The following is an 18349-nucleotide window of genomic DNA, read 5'->3' on the forward strand; positions in this document are numbered from 1 at the left end:
AGGTCAAGCTTAAGTGTCCTGGCCCGGACCCAACCGAACAAAGCCATCGAAGGCCATTTGTCATGCGGGATCCAATCAACCTCATCATCGCCACAGTGCTGCCACGTCATCAGTTGCGGTGAACCTACCAACCCTGGCCTGCCGGCAGCGGCCTGCTCAACAATAGGCAAACGCGATCGACGGTAGGGTAAATAATCGCTTTTTTCTGAGTCTTGTACGGGAATCACCTCACAAACGTCGATTGCGACCCTTTCTTTGGTCTCTCTCTCTCTCTCTGTTTCTCTGTGTGTTGACTTTGGGTTAACTATATCGAGCTTTTATAAATCGGCCACGCACCGCCAGGCTCGATCGGCACAAGTCGATCGTTCAAAGAAATGGCTGTAACGAAAAAAAAAAGTCATCCCGAGCGAATGCTACTCACAGGCGAAGGCCTTGACATTACGTAACCCGCCACACCCCGCCCCAGCCCAGGGCTCACCCATTCCCAACCCCGACACCTTCATCTCTGGCGTGCATTCATTCATTTTTGTTGTGGGACCATACTCATCGACGACCGTTTATTGTTGTGTTACACTGCTGGTGGTACAGTGATCCCTTCCCTGGTACTGGTACCGATTGGTGGAGCCTGGTGTTCCTCATTCCGTTGCTGAAAACACAACTCGCCGGGTGAGAAAGTCAGGGGGTAATTAAAACCGAATTTTCAATAACCTTTCCCCCGCGTGCGTGCAAGCGTGTTACTTCATCCACTGTCGCAGGAGACTGACTGAGGCTGACAGACTGATCGCTAAACTGTTGTACGATGTTGTGCAAAAGTGCATTGCTGTAGATATGTTGTTGTTTTGTTGTGCGGTAATAGAAAAGAGTTTATTTTGATTACACAGGTATTTTTTGAAACATTTTGTTATTTTTTTCCTTCATACAATGTATTTTCAGTTTTAAATCAGTGAGTTTCTGAATTTCATTAACCATCTTTTGTTGCTTCTAATTCTAAATCGTAAGTTCTAATTGTTTGGCAAAGTTTATTTTAGAGGCTTTCTGTCCAGTTCGTTTCAATATCCTTCAGTTGAAGTTCGTAGTACAACGTCGCAATTAATTCTTGGACATTTTCTCAAACTATTAACACGATTTGGGAACCACTAGTCGATTTGAAATGACGCTTTGCACCACTAGACCCTTTCAATGTATGCAAATTGTTAGTAATTGTTACGTTGCTTGCTAGTTCATAAATTATTTTGAAGCAGTGCTTCAGTGTTGTATATTTTACCATGGACTAGATATTATTAAGTATTACTGCTCCTATTTCAAAGTTATTTCCCCCCTTTTAGGTTTTGGCTTCTTGGGTGTATCCTTAATAAATGAAAAAAAGTGGTTTGATACTAGTTCAAACAGATTATTTCCATAAATATGATAAATGGTGATAAATCTGGAGGTTTTCTGATGCATTCAATGAATTATGTGTCCACAAAAAGGTTATTCCTGGGTAATTACCCCTTCACAGTCTCGCGATTTTGAAAAATAACTCAAAACTGATACTCATTTTTATTTCCTTATTCTATTATAATTAAGATAACAATTCATAAAAACTAAATTTTGATCGAAAGTTTCAAAGAATTTCAATTTACTGAATACCGATCGTTTAAAAAGTTGTTAACACGTTGTATCGAACATTTACATACGCAGATAAACCATACACACACATTACAGTCAAATACCATGCAACGTGCACAGCGAAGGATGTAGAGCAAATAAGATATTTCCTGTAAGAATCCTATTAAGACTGGTAAAACATTGAAGACCTGTTTAACTAGCCCAACACTGGAGGAGGCAAATGTAATCTCCATTAAACGATGAATATACAATCTTTAATTCCATGCAAAGTTTGACATAATCGATGTTACTTTGCTCACAACAAGATTATTCCTTTCCCACTTAATTCCGCTCCTGGCGCCAGAGTAATTTTATTGGAATGCTCAACGCTTCATTGTACAATCCATCCCACTCCTGATCGAAACCCAGTAGCGCACCGGCACGTCACGATCTCATCACAATTTCCAACAATTCGTCACACTCTGTCATCGAGGTAATTTGGTATTCCTTTCATCTTCGCTCCCGTGCACCTCCGCACCATGGAACCTGCTGGGCCACGAGACACTGAGATCAAGCGAACGGCAAGCCTGCACTTGTCGATCAAACGGTGGTCACTGTTAAACCGATCGTGCTGCCAGAAACGGCACAACGTGCGACCCGCCGAAGAAAATCCTTCACCGGATTGCAACACAGCCGCGTAATTTTCCTGCTCAATGGAAAATTGATTATTCAAAGGCCATCGCCGTCTGCGAGCTGTTCAATGGAAAAAACGGTGCAGCACAGCCAGCCACGGGAGCGATGGAAAAATCGGCTCGCACTGTAACACAGATCGAGTGGCGGTAAAAAAAAAAGAATTAAGCTAATGTTTGGTGTCTCTTTTTGTTGTTGCTGTTGCTGTAGTAGTTGTTGCCGTAGTAATTTGTACCGAGCGTTAGCAGCAGCAACAGTAGCAAGAAAAAACGACATCCTTTCTCTTACGGCAAAGCTCGCGCGATCTAAGCGTGCCCTCCAGCTCAGCGGAAGGCTTCAATTAATGCAAATCATGCCTTGGCGATCCAATGACGTACATGTCATCCCCCTCTCCCTTTGCGGTTCAATTCTAGCGCAGTGGTGGTGATGCTTGGAAAGCCCGGTTTCCCGCTCTCTTTCCCCTCCCATTCCCATTGCCTTGCCATTGCAACAATTTTCGTCATCGTGGCGTTGCGCGGCGTGCGTGTGTTTGTGTGCAAGGGGGTGCCACAGCAGCAGTAAGATCGACGGTGCAAAGTACAAACCATGATACATCGTTCATCGGATGGTAGGAAAAAACACAGCTTAAACAACCAGTAGTGTCCAACCAGCAAACAAAAAACTGATGGAAAGATTTTACCGAGAGCAGCTGTTGAAGTAGCAGTTAAGGAGTTAGCACGAACCGATAGCGCATGTTAGTCACAAGCAAGATGCCTCGCAGGTGCAAAGCAAAGGTTGCACATCAAACCACCTAATAAAATGTTGCTTTCCATCATACAAATGCTCCACCGCGGGCGGGATAACCTCCAAAACGGTACGCAAATGTGTGCACACTAAGCGCACTTTAGCAGCGAATGTCCTTGCTAGTCTTAGTTTTAACGACCCGGGTCGGAATGTCACGCAGTGCCAGCTTTCGCCACTCCGGCGACGACTAATCCGACGAATCCTTTGCCGCGCTAGAAAGAGCTACAACAGCGCAAACGGCCTGTTGACAGCCAACAACGTCGTCGCTGTCGTTAATCGCGCGTTGTACACGGCGCTGTGCCTCGTCGTAGATTGCCGTTTTGTCCTTTTGCTAATAGGGCCCGCCGCTGCTCGTAAAAACCGTGGCCATACGACCGATCAGACGATCAGTCGAAGACGCTGACGGCCTGGGAGGCAAACGTCAAGGACGAGCTATTGTCGAGCGGCTGCAATCACCTACACCTACCACCACCCGTCGCGTGCGTTAAACGTGTGCCATTTGCTTAGCCACAGTTTTGAATTGCACTCGTAACAATGTGGTGCAAGATCCGTCGCTGACCCTTTAACGTTCCGGAGGGATCAAGTTCATGATCAAGCGGTGTGTGTTTGTGTGTATGGCACTGCACTGTCGGTCCGTGATGCGGGAGAAAGATTTCTACCGTACAAGGCACTGTTTTGAAGACGAATGTAGTAACAAAGAGGTAAACAAAGCAGCCGTGCCCTCTCCCTCTCTCTTCCCCCCTTTTGACGGGTGACCCTGAGCCGAAACCGACTTTCGAATAAACGCATCTGGCCGACGGATCGTGAAGGCGTAGGACGCGATTCGCATAACGCACCACCAAATTCCACCCATGCTGGAACGTAAGGAACGTATGGAAATGGCTCAATGTTACCGGCTGGGCCCGAGCCCGGGCGGTTTGGTGGGTTCCATTGTCTACCGCGGGTATGAAGACGACAACTTCTTATGCCGGGCACGTATCGGCCATAGCCGGGACAGGGCCAATCTGTGGCACGCCACCACCATGCTTCGGTGTCTTGGTGAAATGTGTAGCATCATAGCGCCAATTTCGACAGCCATCGACCATGGTTCCGTTTTGGTTTTGGGCGCGCGCGCGTGTGTGTGTGTGTCCGTAACGAGGGGGTTTGAAATTTGATTGGAACGCAACATCACCGCCATAATGATGATGATGAGCAGCGCTAATAATTCCCGAAACTCGCTGTACACAGTTGGGCGCGTTTTGGTTTTTGGTGCCGAGTTTTTGGGTGGCAAGAAGCTTCGCACTGACAGTGACCTTCGTCGGTCCGACTCGGTGTTGAGCAATTGAAACGCACACAGCCGTTTTGCGTGCGTAAAATACTGCCACTGCTGCTGTTGCTCGTGAATGTATTTCGTGAGTCGAAATAGAAATTAGAAAAATCGGTATAGCCAGAGAAATGCTTCAAGGGCTTCAGTAGGTCTAGCAAAAAGATTTACTGAAGTCACAAAATGGTTGACGACAGAGAGTAGTAGAGTATGATCGGAGGAAATTTAATTGATAAAGTACCTAAGAGGTAAGACTTTAAGTAAGTTCGTAAGTAAGTTGTCTGCCTAATAGCTTTAACTAAATCTTATGCTATCCTAGTTTTAGTATAGATCTCATAGTTGCAAAGAATTCCAAAAAAGTTTGAGGCAAGACAAGTTGAACCATATAGGAAAAGCTAAAAACTAATTCTTGAAACTTAATGGGTCTTGGAAAATGGGAAGGAAGGATAATCAAGGATATGAAAGGAAACAGAAAGTCCACTCTAAGAAAATTCAAAGCAATCTGCAAAATTATTAAAGGTCTGTATGCATCGGAGAAGAGGTTCATTCGATCCAAAGACAGTCTGTCGCGGTGGAATATGCAGAAATCCACGAGCCCTTAGATTTCTGCAAGAGGCGTATATTTCAACCAGTTCAAGAAGGTCTGGGGAATCAAACACACTTTTTTGGTAATCTACGGTTCTCATCTACCAGATTGGCTGTTTGTCCGCTATCCATGCAACGGTCTATTTCTTCACCTAATAGTATCTAGAGACATGCCGGTTATCAAGATCATATTCCATGGACTAGAACCCCCGTAGCAAGAACAAATTATTTATTGTTGTACTTAGCTATGTTATGTTTTTAATATAAAATCCAGGATTTAACGGATTTAATCTAGAATTTCATTTTAAAATTAAACGTCTTTTGCTGCCATCATACCAACAACAGTTCAAGGCATTGTGAAGATGCACAGAGGAAGCATCACAAATAAATATTAGATGAACTTTATGCAGAGAATATTCCAAGATTTAAGACTTTGTTTCAATAAATTGATGTTTTCATATTTTGAGACATTTCAAACCCTTCATCATGTTATTGCTAGGGATAATTGTTCAAAACGATCAATAACTATTCCCAGAATAACTAGAAAGGAAGAGGAAGTTCCCGAGTTTGGATTCGATTCGATATTTGAGATGATTTGAAGATATATACATATTTCCTCAAAATATTCTTAAGGAAATGCTATTGCAGATCGTTAATCTACAGAGCAGATATACAGCTATAATAACATAAAACTATTAAATGGCTTCCATACAGTCAATATTAAACTAGCATGACATATCCATTTAAGTATCGCACCATAGATCCACAATCCGCACTTACATCCCGCACTGGAATCCACCCTTTTCCTGCACGTCACTACAGATCAACTACATCCAGCTGTAAATTGAGCCTTATTTAGATCTCGTTAACTGCAATGACTAACGACGCTTCCCGGCACCGTATACAAGTATATTGCCAGCCACTTACCATCTCTCTCCTTGCCAACATTGTCGTGTTTCGCAAATGGGCCATTCCATTACACGGCATTACATTGCAAAGATTCCCCAAGCATCCCGAGCCGCGGGTGTCCACTTGGCGCTGGTGTCGCGTGTCCATGTATTCAGCGCTCACCCGACCGGAACCTGCGGAGTGCGGGGTTATTCCCAGATCTTGCCCCCGTGTCGCCACTGAAGCCATTCGGTGTGTAAAGCTTCACAGGAAAATCATCATTCATCGTGCACTACGTCAATCGTACTTGGCCAATTGTGCCTGTTTGTGCTGCACTTAACACCTTGCGATGGGCTAGGAATGCTTGAACATTGCCCTGCTGCGCACCTTGGCGGAGGAACATCTCGATCTCTGCCTCTCTGTGTCAAGCGTTCTCGTGACGGAAGCCATGGGATGCCACTAGCACACACAAACAGACACACACATTTGAAGTCGCAAGGGTCAGTTCCGTCAATTGCAAACGTAAACTGCTGTCGTCAGTGTACCTGCTGTTATTGGGCTTACAAAATCAAGCACCGGAGAATTAGTGTGCTCTCGTAACGATTCGAAGGATAAATCTGATGCTACGCGTGGATTTCCCACGTCCTACGCCGACTTGGCAGTGTGTCCTGAGCGGCTCCTCTTGACTCACTTGTCGCTCTGCTACTTGAGGCGTGGAATTTCTAGCACCTCACACAGCAACCGGGGAGAGTTGGGCCGATTGGGTCAACAGTTAAAGCAAAGGCGCCAAGGTTTGCGCGGGCACGTGGGCGCCACTGTTGGTGAAATAAATTTACCCAGCCGGAAGCTCATGTCCCTGTGGCTGCGGTGCGTTGCGGACGGGCACGTTTTTGCTCTTCTTTCGAGTGCGTCCCCCCCTCTGTGTAGTGGTCCTTGGCTGTGGCTTGTGCGCGATGCAAAACGTAAGGTTCTAGCCACTTACGCCGTAGAATGTCCGCCTCGTGTCCCTCCTTTTGCTCAAGTGCATCGGTGCATCGATTTAGCCGCCGATTAGATCATTACCGGATAATAGTGCACAGCACAGTGTCTGAGCACTGTTATCAAGCGCGCCACTACTTCCGGTGTACACGGTGAGCGGGTTATATTTATTCGCCCCTACACCCCCCCCCCCCCCCATCCAGCCAGATGGTTCTGGGTTTGCTGCACTGTGGTGAATGAATCTCGCGCTCGCATCGGAACCGGTTGCACCGGACCCGGACTAGAAAACCTTCAATCTAAACCCAGACGGGCCGCACACTCGGCCGGGTGCGTTCTGACCATCCGCGAGCGTCCCTGGCTTGCCGGGCGGTAAAGAAGCCTGGTAACAGTGCGCTTGCTCTCGGGAAGCTTGTATTTGATTGATTAGCGAAAAAAAAAAATGGAAAGCGAACACGACACGCTTTGCTTGGGCAAAACCGCAGCCCAGAGAGACACGTGAATCGTAACCTATTGGGTGTGCGTGGCTCTAATTGACCGGAATGGTAATTAAACGAGGTGATGCAAAACTGCGCTCTTATATTGAGAGTCACACTTCAAAAAAATGATGATTAATTGTATCCTAACTGCATTAAAAGGAATCATTTCAAAGGAACCATTCCACTGGACAACTCTCTAACTGCGTCGCCAAGTGCGCGCACTAGCTCAATGATTCTTTGTTCGCGCACAGCACAGCATACCTTTCCCTTCCCCCGTACGCCACTAGACAGCATACTGACAGCCCTCCTCCTACCACCCATAGATGCTGTCAGTTGGACCCATCACACACACACACACACACAAGCACACATAGTGGCCCGAAGTGGAGCCGAAAACGCAAATGCGACAGCTGCTTGCGCCATCCTCGCGGTGGTGGCATCAACAGCAAAGCAAAGCAAAAAAAAACACGTCTTCTGCACTGCCCCGAAGGCGCAAAAGCACGCCGTGATCGGTCTACACGCACGCACCGTGATCGTCGACCGATCTTCAAACCTTTTTACACACCTAAAGAGAGAGAGGGAGAGAAAGATCCGCAACTTTGTCTCGTCTTCTTCGACTCCCCACCCTGGCCGGACTGGTTCGACTGGCCATTCGGTAGAGCAAAAAGCACATAGAGAGAGAGAGGGAGAGAGCGAGCGGGCGTACAATTATCCGTCGTGCGCGGACGGTGCGGTCTCGGCACGGGCTGGCCTCAGCGTGTGTCGTCAGTTTACTGTTGGCCGTTCGTGCTCGTGGTTGTGTTTCTGTGCGCGGTTTCTGTGAGTGTGTTGCGGCGGTCCCTTTTGGCACCCAAGGTGCTAAGGCAGAAGTGGTGGAGTGCAAAAGTGAAACAGGTTAGGGAGAGGATGGTGTTGGCAATCCGTGCCAGTGATTGTGCTTTTTTTTTGTATTTATTATTTGCCTCTGTTTCGTTCAGTCGTGAAGTGCACACCGTTTCTGATGGTTCGGGCAGTTTCGTGGCAGTGATGGTGATTTGTGTAGGGATTTACTGACGAATCTGAAGACCATCACAAACAAATTTTGGGGTGAAAAGTTGGGTCCCGAGACAAGAGTTAATATTCACTGCAAACGAGCTACAGTGAAAAGTGTGTCTGTTTGTGTGTGTGTGTGTGTTTTGAAAACTCACCTACTAGTGTTACCCGTTAGTTGGCCCTTGTAGCACCCCGCCCGACCTAGGATGTGTTAACTTTTATTTATGGCGAAATTAAATTAAAAACACACACACGCATGCACACAGTAAACACATACTGTGCAAATGAGTGCAAATATCTGTGCGTGCGTGTGTGTGTGTGTGTGTGGGGTGGTTTACAACTCCGAGAAACCGAAAAGTAACCAAAGTGTACACCGAACGGCACTGAAAAACGGAAAACAAACACATACCCGCACACACGCTAATACGCGAGGTGTGCGAAATCGGAAAAGCGCGATTCGGAACGGGAAATGAAAAGAATAACCACTCCCCCCCCCCCCTGCCCCCCACTTTTCGCAAAAGGATGATGCGAGGTTGAGAAGAAGATTGTCGGATAGGAAGGAAAATTGTCATTACGCAATGGTGCAAACGCGCGGCGGAGCGTAGGGGATGCAATATGGTGGAGCAAACGTAAAAGGGAGCCACATACACACGCCGTAGTGGAAACCTGTCTGGAGAGTGAAAATGAGCTGAGTTGGGTGGTGGTACGCTGCATTCAATGAAAAGGAAAAGTTGTGTGTGAATGAATTTTCATTTTTGGTTACGACAGGGCGAGCGCGCGCTAGATATTGGGGGAAGGGAAAGAAAATTGGAAAACAGATAATGAAAGGAAGGGCAGAAGAGGAAGAAGAGCAAGAAGCAGAAGGAAGAGACGCAAAAGGCGATGGCTGAATCTGTGTGGAGCGGGCACGATGCTGCAAATAGCAATTGCTGCACAAGCTGCACATGAAGGGCTTTATCCGTACATTGTATTATTAAATTTCTACTCCCAAAAATCTCACCTTACGTCACATTACACGGGCTTGGGTGTGTGTGTGTGTGTGTTACAAAGATCTTTGTAATTTAGTGCGTACGATGGGTGCGTGCTACCTAGTGATTGTGAAACAAACAAAGATTGATCGCTATTGCTCGCGACCCTAACTAGCATTGCTCCAAGCGTTTGCTGCATTATGAAATTGACTGTAAAGAAAAACCAGCCATTGGTCAACCGAGCGATCAATATCTATCCAGCAAGCTGAAGCTTTGCTGAGCTGAAGAAAAAAGGCCACCGCCTCACCCTCCTAAATCGATGTTTTACGGGACATTAGCTTGGAATAGCCACGAGAGGGAGAGACTAAACAAAAAGAAGCCAACTCTCACTCTCATTTGTCTCGATTTCTTGCCCCGATTGGCCCTCCGACATATGTGAAGCAGTCTCAGGCTTGCTCCTGTCGTCAGGCCTTTCGCTTTTCTTCTAACCGACATGTGGCCCGGTTTCACAGATCATTATTGGGACCGATTGGGACCGAATGGGAACCGGGCACGATTCTAGCCCCTTTTAGTTTTGATCGATAAAAACAGACCCCACAGTTCCCAACCTATCGCGAGTCTCCTAAACGAAGAAAAACCTCCCCCCAGAACGACCCATAAGCACACGCCGGGCGAGGCAATGAAAACAGCGACTCCCCCTTTTTTTTGCGCAATTGCCATTCCGCGGCTGGTGCGCCGCCGCCGTGCGCTGGAGGATGCTGTTGCAACATTATGCATCGTGCGAAGATAATGCGACCGGTTTAAAACAACGCCAGCAACCACCGTCCGGCTGCCGTGCTGCTCTCCCTTCCTCGACACGTTTAGGCCGGGTTCGATCCCCGGCAATTAGCTGCCGTATCGATTGCGCAGCTGAGAATTCGTTACGCTGTTGGGGCGTTTGTGACCTCGGTGCACCCGCCACCCGCTCGGTGCAGGCTTCAAATTATAATGCACCGCAAGAAGTTCTACCTCCAGCCGGAGTGGCCCCATTGATTGGTCTGCTTGTGCTTGGGAGGGCCAGCCTCAAAGGAATCTGGTTACATAAGGTCAAGCAAAAACAGGCGCTCTGGGCGGCACTCAGACCTTTGCTGGAATGCGATCAAAGCTCGTTGGCTTTCGCTTTGGTTCGCCCCGAACACGCTGAAAGTGTGGTTGAATTTCACAACCCTCAAAACCACGAATGAAGATGCATTTTGAATGAAACTTTTCCAACACCTTGGATTGCCTTGAACCTTGCGCGTCCGGTGCGTCCTTGCGTCCGTGCTTGGGAGGTGTAGTGTCCGGTGAAGATCCTTGAAGCGATCCTCGATTTCACTCTCTCTATCTCTATCTCTCTGTTTCTCGCACTCAGAAGAAATTCCCCAATCGTTAAGACATGGCTGCGATCATCCACCAAAAAGCGTCAAAACAAAAGACTTGAATGCGCGATGAGAAAACTCGTTCTCGTTTTTAATGTCGCATCTTCGCTTGGACGCATCGCTTCGATTGGGGGGAAGGCCTTTGGGGTTGTCGAAGAAGGCATGCACCAGCCCAGTCAATGCCAACCAGCGGACACCACCGAGCCTTCTAATAGCGGCGGGCTGGAACGCTTTTTTTGGCTTTGCTTTTGCTTTTTGGTACACAGCGCAGCGCAGCAAACCCACTTGCGTCCCTGAGCAACGTGTTCGTAACCGAGTGCGTGCGTGTGTCTGTGTGCTTCTAAGTGTGTTTATGTTTTGAAACACTTTCAAACTCCCCCCCCAAGTGTACCGTTTTTGCAAGGATTCGCCATCACATACACACACACACACACGCTCGCACAGGCAACCTCTCTCGCATAGTTTTCTTTGTCCGATGCGAAGGCTCTTCTCCAAATTCCAAACCAACCCTCCCCCCTCCCGGCGATGGTGTGCAATTGCAGTTTTACCGTTATGTAGCCGATGCAGTTCTGTATCGGTTCGGTTTTGGGCCTCAGCGACAAGTGCAGGAGGCCTCTTAGGGAGGGGAGGGGAGGCTTTTGGTGCATGGGGAGGTTCTCCTCACTCACCACGTTGAAGGTAATTCACTTTCAGCCACCTGAAAACTCACCATACCGTGCGCGGTGAGCTTTGGGCCGCGCGGACTCGTTCAAGTTCTTTGCTGGTGGCTGGCTAGCGAAGAAAAAGAAGCTAACCGTAAGCGAACTCGCCCTTCCCCCTCGCCCGTGCGCCCGTGTGTATGCCGTGCCAGAAATCGAAAGTTTCACTACTGCGCACGGGGTAGGGAAGAAGAAGGCTGCTGCGGCCAGCCAAAGGCCTTCACGGATGGGGGTTTTTCTTGTGTGCGCTCAACCACACACACACAATCACACACACACACAAGCTGGTGGTGGTTTTCGAGCGCCGCAACCCCGTCAATGATTCGCACGCAGTAGCAGGCAAAGAAAGAGAGAGAGAGAGAGGGGGTGAAATGGAGAGGGTGGCCAAACCAGTTGCGCCAGCGGCAAGCGGCGGCGGCGGCGGAGGGTTCGGTGCCGCGCAGTACACACAGATTGACGTGCACAATGCATACTGGCTGGTTGTTATTGTTGTTGTTGTTGTTTTTGTTGCAGACACTAACACATGTGGAGGGACATTTCTTAAGCTCTTTGGCAAGCAGTCGCCTCGCAGAATGAGGGTGCTGCAGCCGTGTAGACACACAGGCACTCACACACTTATACAAATAGGCGCCTGATGTGCGTGAGCGAAACCGCAACCGAAACGATCCGTGTGCGCAAAAATGGCAGAATTAGATAAGTACGATTTCAAATCGAATTGGATAATCGCTGTTTGCCATTCCTCCCACCCTCCCTCGCTGGCCCTCTTTTTCGTTCACGACTTTTCACACCACACACTCCCCACCCAAAAGGGGCCGTGCGTGCATACGTGTGTGTGTGTGTGTACAGTGCTGGTGCGGCTACCGAAGAGTATTGCGTTCCAATTGCGGACTGCGCGAGACAACATATCGTGCATAATAATAATAATTGCAACCACACACTCACACACACACTTCGGTGGTGTGCGGCAACATGCACGGCCAACACTGCGCAAGACTGTGACGATGGCTGGGGTTTTCCACTGGATCTTGCTCTCTCTCTATCCCTCCCTGTGCAAGTTGATCTTTGCTAAGCAGCCGCCCATATGGCCACCGAAGGTTGGGCGAGCTTTTCGGCGACCTGTTGCCTGTTGCTACCGTCCAAACATTTTGCATAATCCCACCCAGCTGGGGAATGTAGGACACCATCTGGAACTGATGGTGCGACCGCTCCAGAACACGCGTCCAAAGAGGCCCAAGTTTAGGCTCAGCCGGGTTTTGGGCTTCTGCGACTTCTCCTGCTTGCAAGCATATGGAGCCACACACACACCGATGCCAGTCCCAGCTGTTGCTGGTGACAGTGGCAAACACATTTGTGCTGTTTTTGCACTCTCCTCTCGGTCGGGAACTGCTGACCATTGCACAACTTCGGTACCGCGAAAGAAACCTTGCCACCGCCTTGTGCATGTGCGCGCCCGCGCGAGCTCCCTCGGCCGCGCAGTGTTTTATTATGCTTTTGGTTTTGTTGAAGGTGTGTTTTGCTTGCTTCTTTTTACACCTCACACTCGAGCGACAGAGACACGATGAGCAGGCATCCGGCATGTGTCCACCGCGTCTATGACTGTCCCTCTGTCAAACACCTTTAACGTCAAAGTGAACCCGTCGCCGTCCGAGCGGTTTCTACCCAATGGAGCACACACTCACACACACATACACCGAAAACAGCACACAACGCCCGTAACCGTTTGGCCTCGAAATGAGGCGATGGAAATGTGAAACCGCATGGAAATGATGGGAAAACCCAAACCCCCGCACACGTGCGTGCTTGCGCCCACTGTTGCGCTTGCATGTTGCGTGCGCGCGGGATTGCAATCGAACGCAGCAGCAGCAGCGCGCCGATTTGTTCTAACCGATTGCACCGAAAACACACCGAGCACACCGAGTGTAATCACAACACACGGGGGCGGTGGTCTGTGTTTTCCGGTTGCGTGGCTAATCACTGCGCTTCACGCGTACGGCATCATTGTTTAGTGCTTGTTGTTTTTTTAATCGAACGGGCGTCGGACGTGAAATTCTTATCCGCATTCGGAACCGTGTTCCGGAATTGAGCCCGTTCGATTGGCAGAATTGAGTGTGAGAACCGGGCAAATTGGCTGGCAAATCTTCTCAATCCCAAAAGGCATCCGCTTCCTGCTAGCCGCGCCCATTATGGCGAAGTAATGAGCGGGGACGAAAAAAAAATGGGAGAAATATTTTAAGGCAAATCGTACAGGGGGAAAACAAAGACGCACTACGCTCATTATGGTCATTAGCCGTCCTGCCTGCATTAGGCATGCAAATGCGCCCACCGCACCTTACTGATTGATACCTGCATTAGCAAAATCCCAAAGCAAAGTCCGTCGGAGCGCTAACAAGGCGGCAAGGCCAGTCCGTGCTTCCGTGTGCGATTGGAAAGGATCTGGGAGAAGAATTTGCGCACTTGCGCATTCCAAAGTGGAATAAATAATGCTAAAAGCTTCCTTTTCATCTGTCTGGACAGAGCTTGCCATCATTTCACCCTTAAAGTTGCCTCTTTAATTAACATTTTCTTTCCCCGCTTTTTTGGCAAGATATGAAACCTTTTCTGCTGGCCTGCTCGCGACACCTTGCGCGCGGTTTGACTTCCGCTTCGCCCACCAGATCGCATTGCTGCATAAATTTAGCCAGCTTTACCACATCCCCCCTGAAAAGTACAATCTCCTGTCGTTCACCCGGGCTGGGGACGAGAAGATCCTGTTTTATTTCCTACTGCGTGCGTGTGCGACCGAAGTTCGACCGAAAGCTCACAATCGACCCTCTAGTCGAAGGCTCGTCTGCGTTGCGACGCAGAAGAAAAAAACGGCGCGGGGAGGAATCACATCCAAATTGGCCGATCTCCGGTATCATGGTGCGGAACAGGTTTCTGGCTGGCTTTTGCACACACACACACACACACACGTACAAAAACGATATGCGAAATTGTGAGCAACATAAAATGTGTCCCATTTGCATAAAGCAAATCCTTTGGCGGGATGGCGAATATTAGATCACACGCCAATACAAGATTTGCTGAATTTTTGCTTGTTGTTTTTCTTCTTCTTCTTCTGTTTCATTTGGGAATAATTTTGAATAGCACATGTGTGAATGTTTGTGAGCGATTGGGGGGTTTGAGGTCTGACAGCCTGTGTGCGTTTCTGTTGCTGACCGGGTAAGCCACGCGGTCGGGCTGCTGCTGCTGGATCAAATTACTTATTCAGGAAGATCCTTTTTTTTGGTTTGATGATCATTTAGGCCTTTTACATGCCTGTTTCTTAAAATTTCCGACAAACTTGAAGAAAGAACTTAAAACTGTAAGTGTTTTTTCCTCTCGTTTGAAAAGTGTTCTTGCGCCTCAGAGCATTCGAATTTTAGCTCTTGCGATCCAAGCGAACTGCCCAAACACGGTACAGTGGCCTCAATTGTATCCATTTGTTTGAGCGGCCTGGAAAAAAAACGGTCATCACCGAGAAGTTGATGAGATTCGAGCAAGAAAACGAAAACAAAAAATGAAAGATGAAACAAAAACAAAACAAACAACATTCAAACACACCAACAACCACGAAATGTTGCAATCTCATCCAACTGCCACAGTAGCCGACCGAACGCGTTGACGGTTTGACGGAGGGTTTTGTAGCTAACGGTGCGCACAATAATGCTCCACCCCTCCCTCAATCAGCCCTTCTCAATTTGAGTGTTTGTGTGTATCTATTTGCTCGCCCCCCCCCCATCCCTTCCAGTGAAGAACCGAAACCGCGACCGCGAGTCGCGCTGGGGGCCGTCGAACCGTTCTTGGTACGCCGTTCGGTTCTTGGCGGTTTGGCAACAGCGTCGATGTTGGTTAATTTGTTTTGCTCGCGGTCCCCCGTGCCCTGTGTACACACCATCTCACCACCTCAGCGACGTAACGAGAGCCATGAACTGTGTGGCTGGCTGTGTGGTAGAACGATCCATTGCAAGCGAGCCAAAGACCTCCACCGTGTACGGCTGCCATTAGCACAAGTGTGGTTATACAAGAAGTCCTTCGTGTGATTGGTTTGGGCTGTGTGTGTGTGTGTGTGTGTGTGTGTGTGTGTGTGTGTGTTGCTGTGCAAATTGATAGAGTTGTGTGCGTGTGCACACAATCACACACACATACGCCATGTCCTCTTCATGCGCAGCACCACTTTTGCTTGAATGTTTTTCGCGTCGGAAAACCAGTCGGACCGGGGGTTGCTTAATTCTGGTCCGAAACGAATCCGCGCCAACCACAATCGCATGCGAACGTGTGTGCATGTGTGTCGCTATGCACGCTGGAGGGTCGGCGCTTGGAGGGTCGGTCGGTGCAGTGGGATGCAAAATGTTGAAATCGATGTTTGCTGCCCGTGCGCTGAAGCATTAGCGGAATGCAGCAAATTGAACTGCTGCTGCTCCATCCATCCAGGCTCGCCACTCGAAAGCTCAGCCGCTCCAACTGTTTGGGGGGGTTGGGAGGTGTTAGGTGCGCGATCGCGTGCAGTGTCGTAACCCGCGAGCGAGGAGTGTAAGATCGTTCGCTTGTTTACTGCACGTCTCCGCGCCACAGCGTTTGCCGCAAGGGGTTGTGGTGTGCTGCACGGCGGGGTTTATGAGACTTTTTACCGCCTCATCGGGCGCATCGCGATCGGAAGCACCGACCAAACCACAAAAACCACAGAACGCCGTATCGTCTTCCATCTCCTAGCTCCTAGCCCTCCCCCTGTTTGCGGGTGGGAAATTACGCGCCTCGCGTCGGGAATGGGGCAGAACGATGCGGAACTGCTCCGAGAACCGAGCGTTGGCGGGGGATGAGTTACTCACTTTCTCACTGCCCACTACCGGTTTGCGATTGCGATCTACGGCGCTCGTTCCCGCGTTGTTCCGCGCCGGCGCTGTCTTTTTTCAGCGTCATCATCCCAGTGCCGGTTGCCGATTCCGTGTCCCTGTGCATGCTGGGCGTCGAGTTTGCACAGTGCCAATGCTCTCCCCTCTCCTGCACCACCCCCCCCCCCTCGATCGGTCGGTGTGTGTAGTGTGTGCGTCCCGACTTTCAGTTCAGTTCGGTGCTAGAACTCGCCGCGGAAGTTGTGCCAAAACTGAAACGAAGCTGTGCAAAGCTGTTCTGCTTCCGTGAGCCACGCGTGATTAACCTTTGCCTTTCCCTCCTGTTTGCAGTCAATGTAATCGTGTTTCGATAAAAGTTTTATTTCGGTTAAATTCATCACCTGGTAACGTAGTGATCAGTGTTTCTGTGGATAAAGTGCAGTTCAGTTCTAAACAAAAGCAAGCAAACTGTCCAGGACTGTTCCGTAGACGCGGCCTGCCACCAGTGGCCACTGTGTCGGAAAACCGGACATTACATTACAATCTTCCGCCGCTGTGGAACAGCCGCAGTGTGTGCCGCTTTTCCTTTTTTTCTGTGGGGAAAACCACTTTCCCCCGGACGAAAAAGTGCCCCAAAAGTGCTGGCAAACCCGTCAATTAGCAGCCAAACCGACAACGGAAGTGCGCTCACAAACAACCGAAAACCGCTGCCGTCGCCGCCGACTGTTACGCCATCGGTGTAAGCCCCGCTCGACCAAACGGACGCACAGAAATACATGATAAAATGTTGATAACGTAAGTAGACCGGAAGCAATCATACACCTATTTTGCGGGTGTTTGTGTGTGTCTAAAAAACACTATCTCGCGAGTAAAGTGATTGGTGTCATGTGAAAGAGTTCACTGGGCAGGCAGAGGCTGAACAACTGAATCGCTTTTAAATAGATACGTTTAACAATCGATTGAAAAAAAACAGAGGAATTGTAGATTGTTGTAAAACAATTGGTTTAGTGCTAAAAGTACTTTTTCATAAAGTAAAAAAAAGATTCATTCTACTGTATGACAAGTACAGAAATTGAAACAACAAAGTGAAAGGATCCTCTACGGTTTGCAAGTGTCAAACAATCAAATAATTTGCAAACATTAAGCTCAAGAAATATTACTCGCGCTTTCAATGCAATAATTTTTTGCAATGAAGGTGGTTTAACTCCCAATAAATATCTTTATAGTCGGATGAGAGTGTCTCTAAAGATTGCAAACTCGTTTGGATTCATACAAAAAAAAAAAAACATTTTTTTTATCTGCCTTCTTTTCGAAGTGTGTGTGTGTCAAATGAGGCCTGTTGAATATGAAAATAAGATGAAACGCATTATAACGGTACATGACAGCTGGATTTATGCATACGATTGGAACAACTATCAAACAAAATTTGATTCGTAAAAAAACGTGTTAGCATTTGTGATATAAAAACTGAAACGAAAGAGAATGGGGAAAGTGCCTGATATTTGGTAAAATTAACATTGGTCAAACTGAACAAAAACTTGTTTTTGAACATCAAAATAACATCAACATAAATACAAATGACAACTGCTTGAGAGATGAAACGAAACACACAAGCAGATGTAATAAGATTTTTTTTTTAATTTTGCCTAAGCACAAATTGGCTTTAAATTATGTTTTTCGGTGCAATGTTTGCTATGTATTTTTCACATTTTATAAGGATGGGAATGTCTTCAACCTTTCCCGCAAACGAGGGTTCGTTGCTTGGGACTGTTGAAATCACCACAAGCAGGAAAGTTTATACGGGTTTTGTGAAAAATGTGACCTCCACTAGGTTTGAATTTAGACTTGGTACGATGTTACAGTCATGCATTTCACATCTGTATATAGAAGCTGAAGCTATTTGGAAATTTTTAATTTGTTTTTGTTATGCCAATGGTTTAAAAGAAGACGAAAAGATGTAATTTTTTATTAATCTACACAGTGTTTCTCAACAACTATGTTCTGTTATTTACCCGATTCAAAAATACCAGATAAATAGTAAAAATAAATTATGGGAAAGTCTTCAGCTAATTTGAAATAACAGTTGCATTCAACATCTGTTGTATTTTGAACTC

The 18349-nt window shown here is 47.8% G+C and overlaps 1 protein-coding gene across 3 annotated transcripts in view; it reads left to right on the top strand.

The window, feature by feature from the left end:
* Nucleotides 1-18349, top strand: part of LOC120896680 (ABC transporter G family member 23) — a 45335-nt gene that overhangs the window by 13490 nt on the left and 13496 nt on the right. Inside the window, exons 1-2 of one of the 3 annotated variants that reach the window (XM_040300995.1) lie at nucleotides 8052-8184; nucleotides 16587-17030. The exons of 1 other annotated variant lie outside the window; for it this stretch is intronic. In XM_040300995.1, the coding sequence (XP_040156929.1) occupies nucleotides 17020-17030 (11 nt within the window). In that variant the 5' untranslated portion in view covers nucleotides 8052-8184; nucleotides 16587-17019. Of the gene's footprint in view, nucleotides 1-8051; nucleotides 8185-16586; nucleotides 17031-18349 lie in introns of those variants that run through there. One more of the 3 variants, XM_040300996.1, reaches the window with a different exon arrangement.

The sequence above is a fragment of the Anopheles arabiensis genome, chromosome 2 (assembly GCF_016920715.1).
Source record: "Anopheles arabiensis isolate DONGOLA chromosome 2, AaraD3, whole genome shotgun sequence".
Classification (NCBI taxonomy): domain Eukaryota; kingdom Metazoa; phylum Arthropoda; class Insecta; order Diptera; family Culicidae; genus Anopheles; species Anopheles arabiensis.